The 21,651-nt window shown below is 38.1% G+C and overlaps 1 protein-coding gene across 3 annotated transcripts in view; it reads left to right on the top strand.

Moving 5' to 3' along the window:
- The first annotated feature begins 9,749 nt into the window (after positions 1–9,749).
- LOC126427054 (uncharacterized) overlaps positions 9,750–21,651 on the top strand; it is a 67,973-nt gene continuing 56,071 nt past the window's right edge. The window contains exons 1-2 of one of the 3 annotated variants that reach the window (XM_050089233.1): positions 9,750–9,883; positions 20,164–20,326. In XM_050089233.1, the coding sequence (XP_049945190.1) occupies positions 20,193–20,326 (134 nt within the window). In that variant the 5' untranslated portion in view covers positions 9,750–9,883; positions 20,164–20,192. Of the gene's footprint in view, positions 9,884–10,060; positions 10,709–20,163; positions 20,327–21,651 lie in introns of those variants that run through there. The other 2 variants (XM_050089232.1, XM_050089234.1) reach the window with 2 other exon arrangements.

Genomic DNA, 21,651 nt, shown 5'->3' with positions numbered 1-21,651 from the left:
ACTACACTTTCTTCTGTATACGAGTCTCTGTACTGTACACTAACAGTATTCCTGTGGGGGGGGGGGGGGGGGGGGGGGGGGGGGAAAGAAAAATAATCAGAGTTATCAAACGAATATTGAATAGATCAAAATGGTTCAATTGGCTCTGAGCACTATGGGACTTAACTTCTCAGGTCATCAGTCCCCTAGAACTTAGAACTACGTAAACCTAACTAACCTAAGGACATAACACACATCCATGCCCGAGGCAGGATTCGAACCTGCGACCGTAGCGGTCACGCGGTTTCAGACTGTAGCGCCTAGAACTGCTCGGCCACCACGGCCGGCTTGAATAGATCACTGCATCTTATAGGCCATCCTTCTCAGTGACTTACAACATTAAATGTATTACTGTAATACACTAAAAAACGTACCTTATTCCAAAAGCAAAGAAAAGTTGGATGAGTCATTATCACAAAGACGTGCTGTTCATGGATGTGACCTTTCATATGGTAGTGATCTAGATTTCGGTTTCAGACTTAATAAATCTTAGTAGTTTCAACTTTTCTGGGGTAAAGATGTCAATGAGTCAGCCTTACCAGTGATGCAGATGCCTAGAAAAATATGAGAGTTCTGTGTCATACACCAAGCACTAAAAGAGAAGTGTTTATGTAATTTGAAGGTTGTTTACTTGGTTTGGACAAATAGTTATACAATGTTACAGCAATTTACAGGCATAGAGTAATAATTACATTTAAAATACAAATGTATTTAAAGTAATCACTAATGTCCCAGTATGGTATGGTCCTGTATTAATTTTGTCAGAAAAGCTTAAATACCTTAGTATATTTCTCAGTATTTAATGCACAATCATAATTAATGTGACCACATACATTACAACAAATGTTGACTACAGTTTAATCTTGAGTCTACTTTTACAATGTGGTCAGACACATGTGTTCCAGAAATAGCAATTACACGCTTTCTTTCAATCAGGTGAAAGTTCTTAAGCACAAGTGAAATGTAATTAACACCATATTTTTCTCTTAATAGCAGTCAGCCATTTTAGCACACTCGCTAATATTTTTAGTGCACCTATATAAATGAGCGATCAAAATGAGGAAAAGTACACGAATTTTATAGCCGCAAATATAAAATCATTTTCCACTTGATCGTAGAATTTCGTGTCAGCTGTTCATATGCTGAAGCACCCAGGTGAGACAGTAGTTAGTCATGCGGTGCCGCTTTCTAGTTTGAAATGTCAACGCAGCTAGCCGTTTTACTAGCGCAAGACACTCCTAACACGCACAATGTTTCCAGGAAACGCAATATATTTCAGATGTTTCCATATGATCAATAATTTTGCACAAATTGCCAATATAATCCCTACATGTTCAATATTACTGCACGTTTAGAAATATTGCGCAATAATTTTGACATCATTGACCGCATAAGCTGCCTCTACATAGTCTATGTTATTGTGTAGTTTTTGTAGGAAGTTATTGAAGTTCTTCGTAGACAGTTCAGTGAAATGTACAGTAATATTGTCTGATATTTACTCTGGTTTGAAATGTTAGACTATCAAGATGCTGCAACTGTTATAATTGTTCCACTTTGTTTGCAAGCAGACAAGCAGAATGGGAATGAAAAATGGTTATGTCCACTAGCAAGTAACTTCTGCAAATGCTTACGGAAGTGTTTACATTAAGGCCTGCCCACATGCAAAGATCTCTCTGCACAAATGCCTGTGCACACAATATCTGTGCAGACAGATGGTTGAGAAGATATGAGTTTTGCACAAACTTAGAAGTTAGAGTTGGAGGTTTTGCGAAATTACTCAGATCTGTTGGTTCAAATAACATCTGTGCAGACAAGTTGGAGCCTATGGACAGGAGATCACCGCAAATATGACCCACGAAACCTGTTTGATTCAGCTGTTCGTTCAGTCTACAGCCTGCCCAATGTTACTTTGTGATTAACACTTCTGTACGAGCACATGGAGGTATGGAACAGAGTTGCCTAAACCTACATAGAACACAAGTATAATCTTACATTTCATCCAGCTCGCTCAAACAGGCAAACTATTCACTTTATGAACATGGAAATTGCATCAATGTGTCCTGGAAAAGCTACACTACGTTTTGATTTTAATTTTATCTGCGTCAAGATATTGTTACAACGATGTATGTACAGTTTACAAAAATGCGTTTTCTCACGATATAACCAAATTTTCGAGATACCAGAAACTTTTCTTGTTACAAAAGTGAGATGAATACTTTATGTGAATGAAATCTTAAGAATACATAATATTTTCGTTCTGTTCGAAACCAGAACTCTGTCGGAGATCTATAATGCGAGACAATCTGACTTAAATATGATGCATAATGATCCTCTCATGCGTCTTTGACGTGAGAAACAGATCACTATAGTTTTTAATGAAACTGGTATTAATTTTGTTGATCTGCCTTCTGAATTTCAACACGAAAAATAGATTCAATGGCTTACATGGTGGAAAAACGTGTCTTCAATAGATGAACCTCTGTTGTTTAGGAAGAACGAAGGTGATACAAATGACAGGGTCTCTGTATAATAGCAGTCATATTGTAACCAGTAATATTTATTTTGTGTAACACAGACTGAATTCCTGAGATGAACTTCTTTTTGAATTAGTTCTATCAAGACCTTAGTAAACTTTCAAAAATTATGGGACATCATTTTGTTATGCAGGTACTTGCAGATGTTAAATGCACACTCCAAACATATAGCTGAATCCACCCATGCTCTGTTGAAAACCTCCACCAATGTCGTTCTCGTCACTGTCATTGTCACTGTCACTCTTTCATTTAATGAAATTTTCATTTTCTCCTTTGCCTTCTGAATTTTCCAAACAAGCTTCATTCTGTCATGCTCCTTCAATGATGCTTTATGTTTGTTGGACAGTTTTGAGCCCCCTTCAGAGGTGACATTCCTGACAGCTTACATTGGGAGTGCTTCGATTGCAGACATGATACATTTATTATTATTCCTGGCAATGTCTAATTTGTGCCCATAATAACTCTATTAGGTTTAAATGGCAATGGTAAGGTGGTAATCTAATGACTGTGAACCCGAGTTTTCCTCATCTATTTCCTATAGAGGAAACTGTGGATTATGAATAGAAATTTTTTCCATAAGCTCCACCATTTTAAGATAACCACTTACATTGATATTATTATGCTGAAGCCAATCAATAATTTTCTTCTTTCGGTTTGCCATGGTATGTGCATTGTTAACAACAACTGAATGGTAGGCTAAACAGTATTACCTGGAATAAATGTTAACTGTTTTTCAAAATTTTATATTAGAAAATCTTCGAACTACTTTGTAAATGTAACATGGTTCATTTCTTCGTAATAGTCTCCTGTTTTCTCTGAAATGAAAAGGAAGAGACTGTTTGGAGAAGTCCTAGTGGGTGCTGCATGGAGAAGACTACATTGGCCCCACATGCCAGAAGGCATTGCCATTGCCCCATAAGCTGTGTCTTCTGTCCCGCCCTGCTTGATGACATGAACAGAACCAACCCACGTTTCGGCAAGCCACATCACTTCGTCGATATTTATGCTACGGCGGATGTACCTTAAAAATCGGCATCGCCATGCAGCTATATCTTACCTCTCCACCAACTGCATAAGGCCCAGAAATGTCCATAGTGAAAACTGTGGACAGAGATGTGCAACTACCGTGAAAAAGTGCTGGTTCTTTAAGCGTGACGGGTAACTTCCTGAGCATTAAATCACCCGTCCTGCGAGAATAATGATAAACCTCTGCAAATAAATCTATACTGGTAATCCGCTTATCAATTCGACATTTTTTGCCAGAGGTGCTATGTTTTGATGGTTCTTCAGCTGTCTTTTCTTAGTCGAACATTTTCTACCTAATCTTCACAATAGTGCTTTAGTTTGGATTCAAAGCAGCAGTAGTTCTGTCGATTTCTTTGTTGACAGAGAGCTGCAGGCCATCATTAAGATTTTCATTCTCAAATTTGGTACATAACATATAAACTATTTCGATGCTGTCATAAGACAATCACTTTTCCACTTATGGCTTGCGAGGAACATCCTGGTGACATCATAGAGTTCTACACAACGAATTATACTAACAACGAACAATCGTTATATTGAATAACAGTAACAAAGAATAACAGTAACAACAAATAAAAGAATAACTCCTATAACTGTATAAATGAACACACAGAAAGTCATAGGTCGCGATGATCCTGCGTAGGACTGCAAACTGAAGCCCACTGCAAGCAGGAAGTGTTTTGATGGAGGGCTGGCTGCAGATAGCATGATTGGTGGGTCTGCAGCTTGTGGTCTAGTGGCTACTGTTGCTATCTCCCGATCACGGGGTCCCAGGCTCAATTCCCAGCCAGGTTGGGGAATTTCTCTGCCTGGGAACTGGGTGTTTGTGATGTCTTCATCATTTCATCACCACCATCATCATTCGTGACAGTGGCTAAATTGGACTGAGTAAAAAAATTGGATGGTGTGAAAAACTGGGACTTTGTACGGGCGCTGATGACTACGCAGTTGAGAGCCCAACAAAACTAAACATCGTCATCATCGTGATATTGGTGGAAAGTGGCCTGGCCCTGCTGGTGGCCTTCAGCGCCCCCATACCCTACCACTTCTGTCCTTGCCGTCAATCCTAAAGTAATTTTGGACAGGCGATAGTGTTTCTTGTCTGTGTGTGCACAGTGTATTTTAAAATGGCACATAAATGTAAGTTCTGTCGAGAGTTGATTGCCGAATTTATCGAAATGTATGGGAGTCATATACGTTTGTGGAAAATTAAGAGCCATGAATACAGTAACAGAGATAAGAAGGAGGTTGCGTGTATTTCTTTAATAGAGAAATTACAGGCAGCTGACACTCCAGCAAATGGGGAAACGATAGTAAAAAAACTATGTGGCTGTTTAAAGCAAAGATCTGGGCAAAGTAACGAAATCTATTCGACCTAGTGCCAGGGGATTGCTCGTATACTTTCATTTAGTACTGTCTCATGTGACAGGGTATCAAAAAAAGTAAGCTCTATTTCTTCTTTAGAAGGGTGCAATCACATTACTGTGTTAAGCTAAAAATGGAAGATATTGAAATAATGGATTTAGAGATAAAGGGATTATCACACTTGTCTTGCTTTCTAGCATAATACATAGTTCATAACAAGAGTGATTTAGAGGTGAGCTGTAGAATTCACTATCACAATTCTAGAAGTAAAACTTTCCAAACAAAATATGGATATCTTTATAGAGTTCAAAATAGGGTTTTATAATCTGGTACGAAGGCTTTAACAGGTTGCTACTAGATTTCAGCCAAAGAATTGAAAATTCCGATTCAGAAGCACACTAATCGATAGCTGAATGGTCATGTATTTAATTTCTGAGAGTAAACTATTTTTCAAACACTTCTAAAACTGTAAAAATATTATCTGTAACTTGTCAGAATTGAGGTACAGTACTTTATTTCAGGAAGCTGAATAAGGCTAAATATGTATTGGGTATAATTTCACTCAAAGCATTTTTCGAAGTTACAGTAGAAAGTGCTATATCCTAGCAGCTCTTTCCTGTCGCCAGGAATCTTAACATCACCGTCAGACGCACATGTGGAGAAATTGCTATCCTCATACAGGTATTTTCTGTATTATACAAGACGTCATGAACATCAAAAATGGTTATATGTATCCTAAACGATCTGAAAATTACACCAGTCGCTGGGTTCGCCCTGCAACTAATACAGTAAATTTATGTGTGAGAACTTCCTACACTTGAGCCAGGTTCACACAGGCAACTAACGTGACGCCACAGCTTGCGGCTTTCTCTAGTGGCACACTATGCTACCATTCACACAGAACGCCACAAATTCTGTGTAGCTGCACAGCTTTCAGAATGGTGTCAATTGAAATCGTATGGGTAGGTATTATTGTTATAGTGCATGTTATGGTATTAGAGCTGTAAATACGTGGAAGACATAAACAAAATGTTTGGCCCAAAAATAGATAACTCAGAGGATTAAACCATGAACCACAAACTTATTTGTAAGGGAAATAAGGCTTGGAAACACAAATGATATCCAGGAATGTATTGTATCTGGAAGCAGTGCAGTTGAATCAGATCCCAGCCGATCACTCATCCGATTACTGATTATCTCATAGACAACTTCCTCATTGTGGAATTGGGCTGCTAGCTCGTAAACAGAGTCATTTTCTTGCACTGAAAGCAAATTTTTCTCATAAAGCTCGCTGTTTATTTTATATTAATGCTGCTCACTTACGGGAACATGTATGAGAACACAATTTACCACTGCATTAGCTGAAGTAATAAAGAAGGAATCAGCATGAGCCCACAATTGTGAAACAATAATGGAATGGTGCAAAACAATTTTATTTGTGGTTGGTGCGCTTTATATATAGGTGTATCTGCTCCAGGGTTAATGACCAGTGCAAAAAATTGATAACTTTTTTGCTGTGTGGGAAGTGGATAGCTATCATGACAACAAAATTATGTGAAGTATGATTTCATTCTGTGTGGTAACGAGCAACTCTGACAGTGTGATGTGTGTTTTTATTCTAAACGGTATGTGCTCAGAACCCTGACAATGTTGTGTGTATTTCTACATTAATATTCCTAATATTAACATTCTACATTAGAAGTTGCTGGTAATTAAAAGTTATGACATTGCAGTTATCAAAGTAATAAATATCTTTACTATTTTGTGGTTCGATAAGATTTGTGTTTGAGTAGACACTACTGAGTTAATAGAGAAAGGTGATTTGTAGTTTCCAAGCAGATTACTCCATTTTACAAATGGCGAAGATTAATGCAGTTGTGATAGTACTTTCACTACAGCACTTGTCAACAGTCATGTATGTGCTGAAAGCAGTGAATCCACAAAATTTCTTGATTTAATTCAGAAATAGGATTTCATGTTAAACAGTAGATCACTGACTTGCACAGTTAACAGTATTACAAAAATATGTCCGAAAATGCACATAAATACTGCAGACAGCTAAGTATTTACTATTACTCATTTGCATTTATTGATATCCTGAAATCAACAGCCTTGATAAAACGAGTAAAAAGAAATTTCACCAAAAGTAATATGTTGTTTTTTATTGAATAAACCATGCTGCAAGCTGGCCTGTAGACAACTACAGTTCAAGCACTAAAAATTATCACAGTTTCTTAAATTGTTTCTTTAATGTATCTGCTGAAATTACCCCTCAGAAACTTCGCAAAAAAGTAGACTTGGGTGGATTAAACCTAGAATTAAAATCTCTTGAACTTGGAAGAAGCAGTTCCACCATCAGTTAAATTATAACAGAAATCCTGAAAATGTATATGTGTTAAACACTAGAAAACTTTGTGATCTATTGTGAAACTGGAATTACGCGTCAAAATTGAAATTGAAGAGATCTTGAAAATTCTGTTTAACAATGGTGCAGTAAACACTGTTCATATGTCAAATTATTTCAATTAATTCACCTTATTATGTAATAAGGCGATAAGTGAATGTCACAGCTTATCAGGACAAGGCAAATTTCGTAAGCTTGGAATACAAATAGGACATATCTTTTGAACAATTTGGAATAGTAACCCTTTGAGATGTAGAAAATGAAATAGTGGTTTTAAAAAACAGAACCTAGGTGGGATGGAATAATCACCTCTGTAATCAAAGGTGTGTTATTACACAATATTATAAACGAATATTATAAACAAATCCTTTGAGCATGGATGTTTCCCAAATGTACTGAAATACACTGAGATAAAAAAGTTGTTGAAACAGGTGTTAGGTAATATGGGGAATTACCAACTTACCTGCATAGCAGAACGCTTGCACAATGAGGCAACGTGTGGACATGGGAACGCGCATGCTTTTGTATGTTATTTCCACTGATTTTTATGCCTGCGCTTTTATTCCCGTGCATCTGCGATTTCGTACGAAGAAAGAGGCATCCTGTGGATATACCGGTAAGATATGTCTACCTGATGCCTCTTTCCACGTGCTCGATGGCAGAAGCAAGGGAATAAAACTCCATGCACAAGAGGAAAGAACGCATGTACGCATGGGTGTTCTTGTGCCCACATGTTGCTTCATTGCACAAGCAGTGTGCTATGGATCCCCTTTTTTTTGCTTGGGAGCTTATGATGGGTTTATTGTGATGAAAAGGCAACAGAAAAAGAAACGCAAAAGCGACTCTAAGTAAAGAAGTATCTAAATAACAGATGTATGAGAAATACAACGTGACGACAAAGTGTTTTCTTTTTTTCTTTCTTTTTTTCCTTGAGAAACTTCACTGATAAGGATGGCAATAACATTTCGTTGGCTAGTAACCAGGGGTATATATACCAGCTCAAAAGATTTATTTCTAATCTTAAAATAAAGCATTTCAGTAATTATTCGTTAAGGTGAGAAATACTTAAGAGAGCTCGTGAGTCCTTATGTGAAGGTCAAATAACTTTCAATTTGTCATTTGTATTTTATTTTACAAAACAAATTTGTGAATTTCATAGGTGCCAGAATCCACTAGAACGTAGGTTTCGTTTTCCAGCCACGTATTTGTTGCACCACACTGCTCTTCATTTCTATTTAGAGGAGCTACACATATTCCATCATTTCTTTTCTTCATATGTCAGGTTCGTCAGATGCTGTGCTAAGTCTCCATAGGATGAATATTCGCCTACATTTTTCATATACACTTTTCATAAATTTGTGCCTTATTTCTCTCTATTTCCTACTTCGAAACTTGAGGTATCCTACCCTTTACAGTTCACTGCATAAACTTGTTGGTGGTGTCTAACACAGGTAAACACACACACAAATAAGAATTTAAAACTTCTTTATTATAACATTTTATACGACGTGAATCGGCGTTTTGCTTAGAGAATGATACATTTTACAACTCTCAAAAATAATACAATCTGTCTCTTGTGATATCACAGAACATATAGCTCTGAAGCCAACATTATTAATGTCAAAACGCTCACTAACACACCAAAACACTATATGGAAGAGCAACCTGCTCCCACAAGCTCAACACGCTACACAATCAAACCCAAACATGTCTCAGCTACCTGTCGTCTGCCCAATGATTGCGCATTATGCACGGACTCCGTTTCCAGGAAATTAAACATGCACAAATTCGTACGCATCGTTCCGCTGTTGAAAATCTATGCGCATGTGCAAAGTTAACACAAAAAAGGCATCTTGTGGACCATCATTTACAATAATTCTAAGACGAACATACGATCGGCTGACTTCGAAGCCATTTACACACTTCGGTTTACACAACACGATAAATCGCGCAAAATTAACAGTTTGGAATTGGCCAATACAATGAGCTCACAAAGATTTTTTAGCCTGACTGTACAGTCCAGTCAGATTTGCACGATAAAAAATCTAATTTTATAAGACAGGTAAACATTTTGTGCAAGCTTGAATCGTATCCATCGACGGCCAGTAATATTACTGACAGTCTAGGAGCCGATAATTAGCAGCACATGAAAGGCCAATGTGTTGCGCAGTATTACCAGGTGTGGAGTAATACTGAACGTGAGGATGTTAAATGCCAGGTTGCACAATAATATTGCACAATAATATTGAGCACATCAAAAAGATTTGAAATACTTGTATATTGCGCTTCCTGGTTATATTGTGACGTCAATGGGCAGTATTGATTATTGACAATGTGCTTGCCAGGCATTCGCGTGCTTTTGTCTCTGGGAATTTTTACTTATATTTATGATCGCTGTTGTTGGCGTTGTTTGTTATTATTATGAATGAGTTAAAGAGTTAGTTGTGAGAGTACATCGAAACGCATACACCATTATCAGCATTTGGGATGTTAGAGCAGATGAGTACGAAAACGTGTAAGTTGATGCTCACAAAATATAGGGAACGATATTCTATAGCCACGATGGAAGATGTATGTTTAGATATTCATATTAACCAAATATAACCCTTTAGAACAAGTGTAATTGAATGACACATTTCAGTAACTATGTCTCACATAGGCCTAATTTGAAGTGCAACTGCACTAGTAAATTTCAACTTTTCGAAACAAATGCCAATAGCAAGGAGTCGTAGCGCAATAGTTAAGCACTGACTTGGTGAAAATGCGTCTCTCATTGTCGATTTTTGTTTTGTGATCATGGGGACAAGCATTTTCAGTAATGTAGTAGGTGTTGGACCTTCAACGCGAAGAAAGAGATGATGATCTTTTTTTCCGGGCAATGTCAATTCACTTGAGAAACTTTCGTGAGTAAGTCATTGACGCTCGTTCCAAGTTTTCATTCACATTCCTTTCTTTTCTGCTAGCGGCAAAGTAGAACAAATGTCACAGCAGCGGCGTCTTGACCTCCCAACATTACGAACCAGAGGCAATGTTGCACCATATTATCGCATCTTTTGATTGAGTGGGCTAGGGAGTATGTAAATAGTATTGCAGGATATTACTGAAGTGGTGTGTAAGATAAGTGATAGTTACTGTTAGCATTGGCGTGGCGTTTCTGTTAATTGGTACGTCCGGTGCCCTCTTACATCATTCTTCACAGATAACGCACAGTATGAACTGCTATCTGCAGTTTGACTGTCCAGGCACTGGATTTAAGAGCTGTGGTACCGAACCGCACAGCTCAGTAGCTAACGCAGTTCAGTCGCAGAGAGTGGCCCGAATATTGAATGAAAATTCTAAGGTGAGTTTTTATTATCCATTCATTCGTGATGTACACAGATCCCATCAAGGAAAAAATGAGTCAAGGTTTACATTAGCGTGCGACTATCTTATTGTAGAGCTTGTTCTATATATTAGTTTATTGTTAATACATCATTGTATTGCTCAATGCTGTTCACAACTTTGCATGTAAATTTAATTGAGTAAATTAGTAAAGAAGCTGTCTTCTCAGTTTTACTGTTCATATAGTATTAGTTGCTCAATATTTTCTTGATTACAATGGTATTTCTCAAGGAAAATAGTTTATGTCTATAAATACTATTTGTGGTACACTATTGCTGGTCAGACAGGTTTATACAGTAATAAACATTACTACCTGCCATGTAGCTAACAGGACTTTTCAGTCCCTGATTCTGTATATCCAGACACTTTGTCAAAAGTATGGCTATTGACTTAAGTGTTTAAATTTTCTTTTGGCTTGGTAGGGATTCCCAAGTTCTTGCTGTATGTTAGAAAGGAGCTTGTTGAAGCATTCTGATCAGAGTACACAACTCTGTTCCGAACCCTGGATAAGGAGACAAAGTCCACATTAAAATTATTTTGTCCATCTACATTGACATTATCACGTCACATAATGATGTGAATGTTGTCGAACAAATCCATGATGGAAAAAGCAGCTAACTGGTGCCATGAAAATAGGTTGTCATTAAATAAAACTGAACACATCCTCTTTTCCCTTAGAGATATTAGTGATGGACTTAATGAACTCAGACATTCAGTAAAATTGCTAGGCATTTATCTTGATACCAAATTGAGCTGGAATACCCACACAGAAAATCTGTGCAGTAAGTTGGCAAGAGTTCTATATCTCCTTAGGAAACTGAAGGATTGTGTCAGTAAGGAGTGCATACTTATGGCATACCATGCCTTTTTTCATACTCATCTGCATTATGGAATACTTCTTTGGGGAACTGTGCTGGGGCAAAAGATGTTTTTCTCTGGCAGAAGAAAGCCATTAGATGTACTTTTGATGTGAGCAATTTAACTTCTTGCAGACAGTACTTCATTGAGCACAAAATTCTTACAGTTCTCAGACTATACTTGAAGCACTTATGCGTGTCAAAGAGAATGCCCACATGTATGAAAGCAGGTCAGATGTGCACTTATATGAAACCTAAAATAGGAACTTATTAGACATTCCTTGGACACATTTGGATAAAATCTAAAATAATTTTTTACATGCTGGCAAAACATTTTACAACAATACATCACATGGAACGAGGGAGTTGCATGAGAATAGATTTAAAATGGTGGTAGAGACATGGTTGAAGGAGAGAGCATTCTATAGCGTAAGTGAATTCGTACATAATGAAAAAGTATGATTCTCTATTATTATAAATGTGATTGTGATCAAAGAAACTGTAATTTATGTCATACAACCATACTGACCTTTTTTATAATCATACAACATATGTTAACTTTTGTGTAATCATTTGTACCACAATCTGTATAACTATGTAACACTGACCTTATGTATAATCATTTGTATAACCATCTGACGATGCATATACAACACAACAGTTGTCTATAGGCAAATAAATAAATAAATAAATATGAAATATGAAAAATAGAATATGACATCTATATCTGTACTCGACAAACCAACCTGAAGTGCATGGCAGAGGGTACATTTTGTTGTACCAGAACTTTATTAGGTTTTCTTCCCATAACGGTCAGGGTGTCAAAATACACAAAATAAGTGAACACTCTTGCCTTTAGCTCAACACAGGTCAAATGAAGGGCCCGATTTTACCCATCTGTTTTCATCCATGATGTAACTGTGTTGTGTGGCGTTATTGAGGTGCGCCATGTGAGACTGAAGCACCTTTTTGTCACAGAGCCAGCACCCAGCATCACACTGTGAAATAGCTATCTAACTCCTTGTACACCATCTGAAGATGAACCTGAAAAGGTTCGAAAACTATTTCAAAAAAGTGACTGGTTGCACTTTCATGTATTTACATTGAACTGGATTGTGCTTGCAAAGTTGTGCACCTCGAAGCATGTTAAGGAAAACACTTTTCAGTACTCTTTGAGGAATGTTCTAAATTTCTTCACATATGTTGTTTTTTAATGTGTCAAGTGTTCTAGGATTGTTGCGATAGACTCTAGCCTTTGTAAATCCCCAGAGGTAAAAGTCACATGGTGACAAGTCGGGAGGGCGGGGTGGCCACAAGCCATTATTAATGGTCCTCTCTTCTGTAAAATCAGTATGTATATGAGCTAAGGACGAATCCGACATATGAGAAGTTGCCACATCTTGCTGGAAATATGCACGACATTTTTCGTTTGGAGTTAACACAGCCGAAAATTCATTGTAGAGTTGCAAGTAAACGTGTGTTGACAGTTTCATTGAAGAACAATGGCCTGATAATTCTGTTACCAGATACAGCACACCGTACACCAATTTTTAAATCGTATAACAGCTTTTGCAGTATGCCATGGCGATTCTCAGTAACCCAATGTCTTGTGTTTTGTGAATTAATGTAACCCGACAGATGAAACCGAGCTTCATCCGTCGAAAAAAAGGAAGAACAGATCAAACTGTCCCGCAGCAACCAATTACAGTAATGTGTACGCTTACCCTTGTCCACTTTCATTTTTAAGCCACGAAGGATGCGTTGACATAACCTGCGAGATATTCCACATTGCTGTGATAATTGTCGTGTTAACTTTCAGGGATTCTTTCAATGTGTGCCGTCACGTTTGCCACAACTTCAGGTGAACGTACAGTCGGTGCCTTATTTCTCTTTGAATTGACAACACTGCCTGTCGAATGTCACTTTCTCGCTAGATCCTGAATTGTTGATTTTGCAGGTATATTACTTTCAGGAAACTTTTCGCGAAAGCTGTCATGAACAACTTTAATGGATTCAGACTGCACATATTCTTCAACATCGAACACACGTTCTTCAATGGAGTAAGGCATGACAATGAAGTACACGGTTTATAACGACTACTTTCCGTATGAACTAATCACACACTACTGGTGCTGGAAGGTGGCAAAGAAACTGACAAGCTAGTAATGCTACCCACACACGTTCGCACTACGGTTTGGGCCTGTTTTATGTGCGCCACTCTGTATTACTCTTTTTGATGTCCATCTGATAACCTCTTTCCGAGACACTGTCTATTCTTTCCAACATCTTTTCCAAGTCATTACCGGTAGCTGTCTATGACAGAATCACAATATCGTAGCATGTAAGCTTTCATGGCCAGCGTCTTCATCAATTAAAACTTCCGGGCTGAATTGCCGTGGTCCATATATAAAACTACTTCTCCTTCATGACATTTCGTTGCTGGCCACGGGCAACATCTTCTGAGGTGAGTCAGCGACTCACCTCAGAAGATGTTGCCCGCAGCCGGCAACGAAACGTCAGGAAGGAGAAGAAGTTTTATATATGGACCATGGCAATTCAGCTCGGAAGTTTTAATTGATGAGAATTACAATATCATCGAAAACTTCAATGTTTTTAATTATTCTCCTTGAACTTTAATTCCCTTTCCAAAATTGTCCTTGTTTTCCTTTGCCCCTTCCATGCCCTTCGACTCTTATAACTGCAGTCTGGTTTCTGTACAACTTGGATATAACCTTTTGCTCCATGTATTTTGTCCCTACCACTTTCAGTATTTCAAAGGCTGCTGTCAATATTGTCAAAAGCTTTCTGTAAATCTCCAAATACTATAAACATGGCTTTTCTTTTCTGTTACATTATTTTAAGGTAAGTTGTGGTTCAATATTAAGTTAACTAAAGCAAAAATTATAATGTTCATTATTTGCATGTTACGTTTGTTTGTAAAACGATATGAGCCGCATGGCAGCTGACATCTAGGTGGTGTTGCATTTGGAATAAGACATAGCTGTTAGGGCGGCATTTCCGTGTAGCATGTTGGTCTACAAACGTGTGGTTCCTGAAGAGGGGTAGCAGCCTTTTCAGTAGTTGCAGGGGCAACAGTCTGGATGAATGACTGATCTGGCCTTGTAACACTAACCAAAACAGCCTTGCTGTGCTGGTACTGCGAACGGTTGAAAGCAAGGGGAAACTACAGCCGTAATTTTTTGTAACATTTTGCATAATGTAATATCTTGTATAGACACCTTTTATTAACCTGACATGTTCCACATCCTTATGAAGTGTCGTATTCATGATCTATGGAACAAGTACTAATCTAATCTAATCGAAATCTAGAAGAATTTCAATTGGATCACATAATAAACACTCAAAAGGAACATCAAGGAAATTATGAATGCTAAAGTGATAAAAAAACTGAGGAATGTGATCCAGTTCGTTGTCTCTCTAATGTTAAAAGAAGATTTATCCTATATAAAACATAAAAGAAAACCCAAAAAGTGATCAGATACAACTCCAGTAGAGCCAATAGGGTCTTTCCGCAGAGGTGACTGATCAGCGTAAATGTAACAAACTGAATTGAAATATTGTCAAGTTAGGCCTTTAAGAAAATCATAAAAAGGAAAGTGCACAATGAAAAGCTTCAGGTGACACTGTTTCTTCACAATGTGGCTGTAAACAAATTACTCTGTTGCTTTCTGACCAACCATATGTTTTACAGTGACAAATCACAATTTTACAACAGTAATGTCACATCTCAAATCTGAAATCTTTTGGTGGTTTGTAAAAAGTACAAAGCAATGGTTGTAATGTTATTAATATACAATTTTTTATCAAAATATACTAGCACAATGTCTGTATGATTAAAAATTCACTCATTTCCTGATATTTTTGTTTTGTCACATTTGTTCACGATTTATTAGTGCAACATACTGAATACATGCCCAAGGTTGCTTAAAATTAATATGGGGAAACTAGCTGAGTCATTAGTGTAGTTAACTTTCCAGAGTCTTCAGATTTGTCAGAGTAAAGTTCTTTGAATAATCTTAACTTTTCTTCTTTTCTTTTCTGATGGACATTACTTCACGTTAATCATTAAGGCAAAAAGGAATACAAACGTCTCAAAAATGATATCGACAGGAAGAGAAAAATGGCTAAGCAGGTATGGCTAGAGGACAAATGTAAGGATGTAGAGGCTTAGCTCACTAGGGGTAAGATAGATACTGCCTACAGGAATATTAAAAAGACTTTTGGAGAAAAGAGAACCACTTGTATGAATATCAAGAGCTCAGACGGAAACCCAGTTCTAAGCAAAGAAGGGAAAGCAGAAAGGTGGAAGGAGTATATAGAGGGTCTATACAAGGGCGATGTCTTGAGGACAATACTATGGAAATGGAAGAGGATGTAGATGAAGATGAAATGGGAGATATGATACTGCGTGAAGAGTTTGCCAGAGCACTGAAAGACCGGAGTCGAAACAAGGCCCCGGGAGTAGACAACATTCCGTTAGAACTACTGACAGCCTTGGGAGAGCCAGTCCTGACAAAACTCTACCATCTGGTGAGCAAGATGTATGAGACAGGTGAAATACCCTCAGACCTCAAGAAGAATATAATAATTCCAATCCCAAAGAAGGTGTTGACAGATGTGAAAATTACCGAACTATCAGTTAAATAAGTCACAGCTGCAAAATACTAACGTGAATTCTTTACAGACGAATGGAAAAACTAGTAGAAGCCGACCTTGGGGAAGATCAGTTTGGAGTCCGTAGAAATATTGGAACACGTGAGGCCATACTGACCCTACGGCTTATCTTAGAAGCTAGATTAAGGAAAGGCAACTCTGCGTTTCTAGCATTTGTAGACTTAGAGAAAGCTTTTGACAATGTTGACTGGAATACTCTCTTTCAAATTCTGATGGTGGCAGGGGTAAAATACTGGGAGCGAAAGGCTATTTACAATTTGTACAGAAAGCAGATGGCAGTTACAAGAGTCAAGGGGTATGAAAGGGAAGCAGTGGTTGGGAAGGGAGTGAGACAGGGTTGTAGCCTCTCCCCGATGCTATTCAATCTGTATATTGAGCATGCAGTGAAGGGAACAAAAGAAAAATTCGAAGTAGGTATTAAAATCCATGGAGAAGAAATAAAAACTTTGAGGTTCGCCAATGACATTGTAATTCTGTCAGAGCAGCAAAGGACTTGGAAGAGCAGTTGAACGGAATGGACAGTGTCATGAAGGAGGGTGTAAGATGAACATCAACAAAAGCGAAACGAGGATAATGGAATGTAGTGGATTTAACTCGGGTGATGCTGAGGGAATTAGATTAGGAAATGAGACACTTAAAGTAGTAAAGGAGTTTTGCTATTTGGGGAGCAAAATAACTGATGATGGTCGAAGTAGAGAGGATATAAAATGTAGACTGGCAATGGCAAGGAAAGCGTTTCTGAAGAAGAGAAATTTGTTAACATCGAGTATAGATTTAAGTGTCAGGAAGTTGTTTCTGAAAGTATTTGTATGGAGTGTAGACATGTATGGAAGTGAAACATGGACGATAAATAGTTTGGATAAGAAGAGAATAGAAGCTTTCGAAATGTGGTGCTACAGGAGAATGCTGAAGATTAGATGGGTAGATCACATAACTAATGAGGAGGTGCTGAATAGGATTGGGGAGAAGTGAAGTTTGTGGCCCAACTTGACTAGAAGAAGGGATCGGTTGGTAGGACACGTTCTGAGACATCAAGGGATCACCAATTTAGTATTGGAGGGCAGCGTGGAGGGTAAAAATCGTAGAGGGAGACCAAGAGATGAATACACCAAGCAGATTCAAAAGGATGTAGGTTGCAGTAGTTACTGGGAGATGAAGAATCTTGCACAGGATAGAGTAGCATGGAGAGCTGCATCAAACCAGTCTCAGGACTGTAGACCACAACAACAACAACATGCTGGTCTAGAGAGAACACCACTCAGGCATCAGGCACTGTATATATTGGGGTAGCAGGAAGACACATGGTGCTGTCTACAGTGAACATCAGATGAGTAGTTCTTAATGTGCAGATGTTGAAATACTAGGAATTGGTGCAGAACTTATTCTGTTTGTTCAGCTGTACTTGTGTTGGGTTCTGCTTGACCATTGCGCCAAAGTTACTTGGCCATTGAACAATTCAGTTCATAGTTTTATGTAATGCTGGAAAGAACATGTATAAACAAATGAATTGAAGAATTAATAAAACACAAAGAAACAGAGTATACAAATACATAACATGTTGAGGAGAAGAGTTCTCAGGTACTGTAGGGAAGACACCGCATATTATCTCGGATTCAGAGTCATCATCAGATGTACAAGTAACTTGGAGTGCGACCCAGGGAATACAAGTAAATTGGAGTGCGCCCCAGGGACGTGTATTGGGGCTATTGTTGTTCATGTTGTATATTACTGACCTTGCAGATGATATTAATAGTAACCATAGACTTTCTGCAGATAATGCGAATAATAATAATAATGTTCATGTTGTATATTAATGACCTTGCAGACGATATTAATAGTAACCATAGACTTTCTGCAGATAATGCGAATACTAATTGTTGTTGTTGTTGTGGTCTTCAGTCCTGAGACTGGTTTGATGCAGCTCTCCATGCTACTCTATCCTGTGCAAGCTTTTTCATCTCCCAGTACCTACTGCAACCTACATCCTTCTGAATCTGCTTAGTGTATTCATCTCTTGGTCTCCCTCTACGATTTTTACCCTCCACGCTGCCCTCCAATACTAAATTGGTGATCCCTTGATGCCTCAGAACATGTCCTACCAACCGATCCCTTCTTCTGGTCAAGTTGTGCCACAAACTTCTCTTCTCCCCAATCCTATTCAATTCTTCCTCATTAGTTATGTGATCTACCCATCTAATCTTCAGCATAATAATAATAATCTGTAATGAAGCACTGCCTGAAAGAAGCTGCATAAATATTCAGTCAGATCTTGATAAGATTTCAACGTGGTGCAGAGACTGGCAACTTTCTTTAAATGTTCAGAAATGTAAAATTTTGCACTTTACAAAACAAAAAAAATTAGTATCCTACAACTATAATATCAGTGAGTCACTGCTGGAATTGGCCAACTCATACAAATTCCTGGTTGTAACAGTTGCAGGGATGTGAGATGGAATGATCACATAGGCTCAGTTATGAGTAACACAGGTGATAGACTTTGGTTTATTGGTAGAGTACTGGGAAAATGTTCAGTATACAAAGGAGATTGCTTAGAAATCACTTGTGTGACTGGTTCTAGAACATGACTCAACTGTGTGAGACCCATGCCAAATAGGACTGACAGGGGATATTGAACATATACAAAGAAGGGCAGCACGAATAGTCACAGGTTTGTTTGATTCATGGGAGAGTGTCAGAGATACGGAAGCAATTGAACTGGAAGACTTTTTAAAATTGATGTAAACTTATTCTAGAAAGTCTACTAACAAGGTTTCAAGAACCAGATTTAAATGATGACTCTGAATGTATTACAACTCTCTACATATCACTCCCATAGGGATGGTGTCTGCTCCTGGTAGCTGAGTGGTCAGCATGACAGAATGTCATACCTAACGCCCCGGGGTCGATTCCCTCCATGGGTCGGAGATTTTCTCCGCTTAGGTACTGGGTGTTGTGTTGTCCTCATCATCATCATTTCATCCCCATCGACAAGCAAGTCACCACAGTGGCGTCAACTCGAAAGACTTGAACCAGGCGAACGGTCTACCCGACGGGGGGGCCTTAGCTACACGGCATTTCCATAGGGGTAGTGGGGATGAGATTAATAATTACTGTACCCACAGAGGCATTCAAATAATCATTGTTATGGCACCACGTACTTGAATAGAATGGGGGAAAAAAACTAAGAACTGGTACAGTGGGACTACCATCTGCCATACACTTCATGGTGATTTGCAGAGTAAAGATGTAGATGTAGTTAATCATAATTTTGTTAATAAACTTAAGGAGTGGTACCGACATAATTGCTCTTTGGAAGTCAGGAAATACTGCATCCACCTGATTGCCATGATGCATGGCTTGTGCAAGATGGCTTGTGAGAAAAGACATTGCGGTGACCGGCCCTGAAAAAACTCTTGTCGATTGAGAAAGGTTATACCACGTTGCCGGTCTCCCATTAACCCATTTCTTCCCAGTGTTTCATACGCACATTACAAAGTTCAACTTCATAAAATGCAGTTAAAATGAACTTACACAATGCTCATCATGCATGTGTTAAAAGGCATTTAAGAGTTTTCTGTCTGTGTTTTTTATATTTCGCACATAGTCTAACACTTTCTGAAAAAAATTACTGAAAACTTCATGTTGCATGAATGCAATACTGGAGAGAGATGGATTAATTTCACACAAAACAGAAGGAAACACATTTATGCAAATGTATTGAAATATTGCTGAAGCAAATAAATTAAAATATAAATTGTTGATGTTTATCTTATGCTATTGAGCATATAAGGGAGCAGTGCTACCACCGATACTTTGTAACCACAGGCTGGATACACCAACAAGTCTCTCCTGTCTTTTGCAGAGAAACAGGAATACGAGACACCGCGAGAAATGCTGCCGCCGACGTACGTTCCTGGTTTCCACGACGAGGCCGCCGTGAAGGCGATGCGCTATAATGACCTCGGCACGACGGGTCTCAAAGTGTCCCACCTGGGTCTGGGTGCTGGCCCGCTGGGTTGTTATGGGTGAGGAGTGCTTGTGAAATGCGATTTGTTGTATAGGAAATGTGGCATAATTTAGTATGAAACCTTTTTGTGTTTCTAATGCAAAAGTTTTACATTATTTTACATATATTACCTTGATACAATAACGCTTTAGTTTGTAGTCTATAAAAATTATACAATTCTGTTCTTCAGGTAGCGAAATTGTCATTCAGTCATTCAAATTTTGTATTCTATAAGTGCCATCATAAAGCCTAACCTTCAGTGATGTGGAATGAGTCAAGATATACATTGACAGGGGGAAGCAGCTACTGCTGGCTACTTTCATCAAGTAAACTAACAACAACATATGGCTAGTAGTTATCTTCTCAAACTGATAACTACGGTAATTGCTTCTGCATGACTGTACACATGTATGTTATGAGAAATACAGCAGCTTTTAAGTCTATACAGGATTTATAGACTTGAAGTCAATGTTACAGAAATGGAAGTGGATGTAGATGAAGATGAGATGGAATATATGATACTGTGAGAAGAATTTGACAGATCTCTGAAAGATCTTAAGTCGAAACAAAATCCCTGGGGGTAGACAATATTCCATCAGAACTACCAACAGTCTTGGGAGAGCCAGTCGTGACAAAAATTTTCAGTCTGGTGTGCATAATGTACAAGACAAGCAAGATACCCTTAGACTTACAGAAAAATGTAATAATTCCAATTCCAAGTAATGCAGTTGCCAACAACTGGGAAAATTACTGAACTATCAGTTTAATAAGTCATGGTTGCAAAATACTAACACAAATTCTTTACAGAAGAACTGAAAAGCTGGATGTCAACCTTCAGGAAGATCAGTTTGGATAACAGAGAAATGTAGGAATATGCAAGGCAATACTGACCCTACGACTTATCTTAGAACATTTCTTAAGGAAAGACAAACCTACATTTTTAGCATTTGTAGACCTGAAGAAAGCTTTTGACAATGTTGACTGGAATATTCTCTTTGAAATTCTGAAGGTAGCAGGGATAAAATACAGAGAGCAAAAGGCTATGTACAAATTGTACAGAAAACAGTTGGCAGTTATAAGAGTCAAGGGGCATGAAAGAGAGGTATTCTGTATGTACATTGAACAACCAGTAAAGGAAACAAAAGAAAAATTTGAAGTAGAAATTAAAATCCATGAAGAAGAAATACAACTTTCGAGGTTTGCCGATGACATTGCAATTCTGTCAGAGACAGCAAAGGACCTGGAAGGGCAGTTGAACAGAATGGACAGTGTCTTGAAAGGAGGATATAAAATGAACATCAACAAAATCAAAATGAGGATAATGGAATGTAGTCGAATTCAATC

This window comes from Schistocerca serialis, chromosome 11, assembly GCF_023864345.2.
Source record: "Schistocerca serialis cubense isolate TAMUIC-IGC-003099 chromosome 11, iqSchSeri2.2, whole genome shotgun sequence".
NCBI classification, from domain to species: Eukaryota; Metazoa; Arthropoda; class Insecta; order Orthoptera; family Acrididae; genus Schistocerca; species Schistocerca serialis.
The sequence above is the reverse complement of the archived record's forward strand: the minus strand, read 5'-3'. Positions and strand labels throughout refer to the sequence as shown.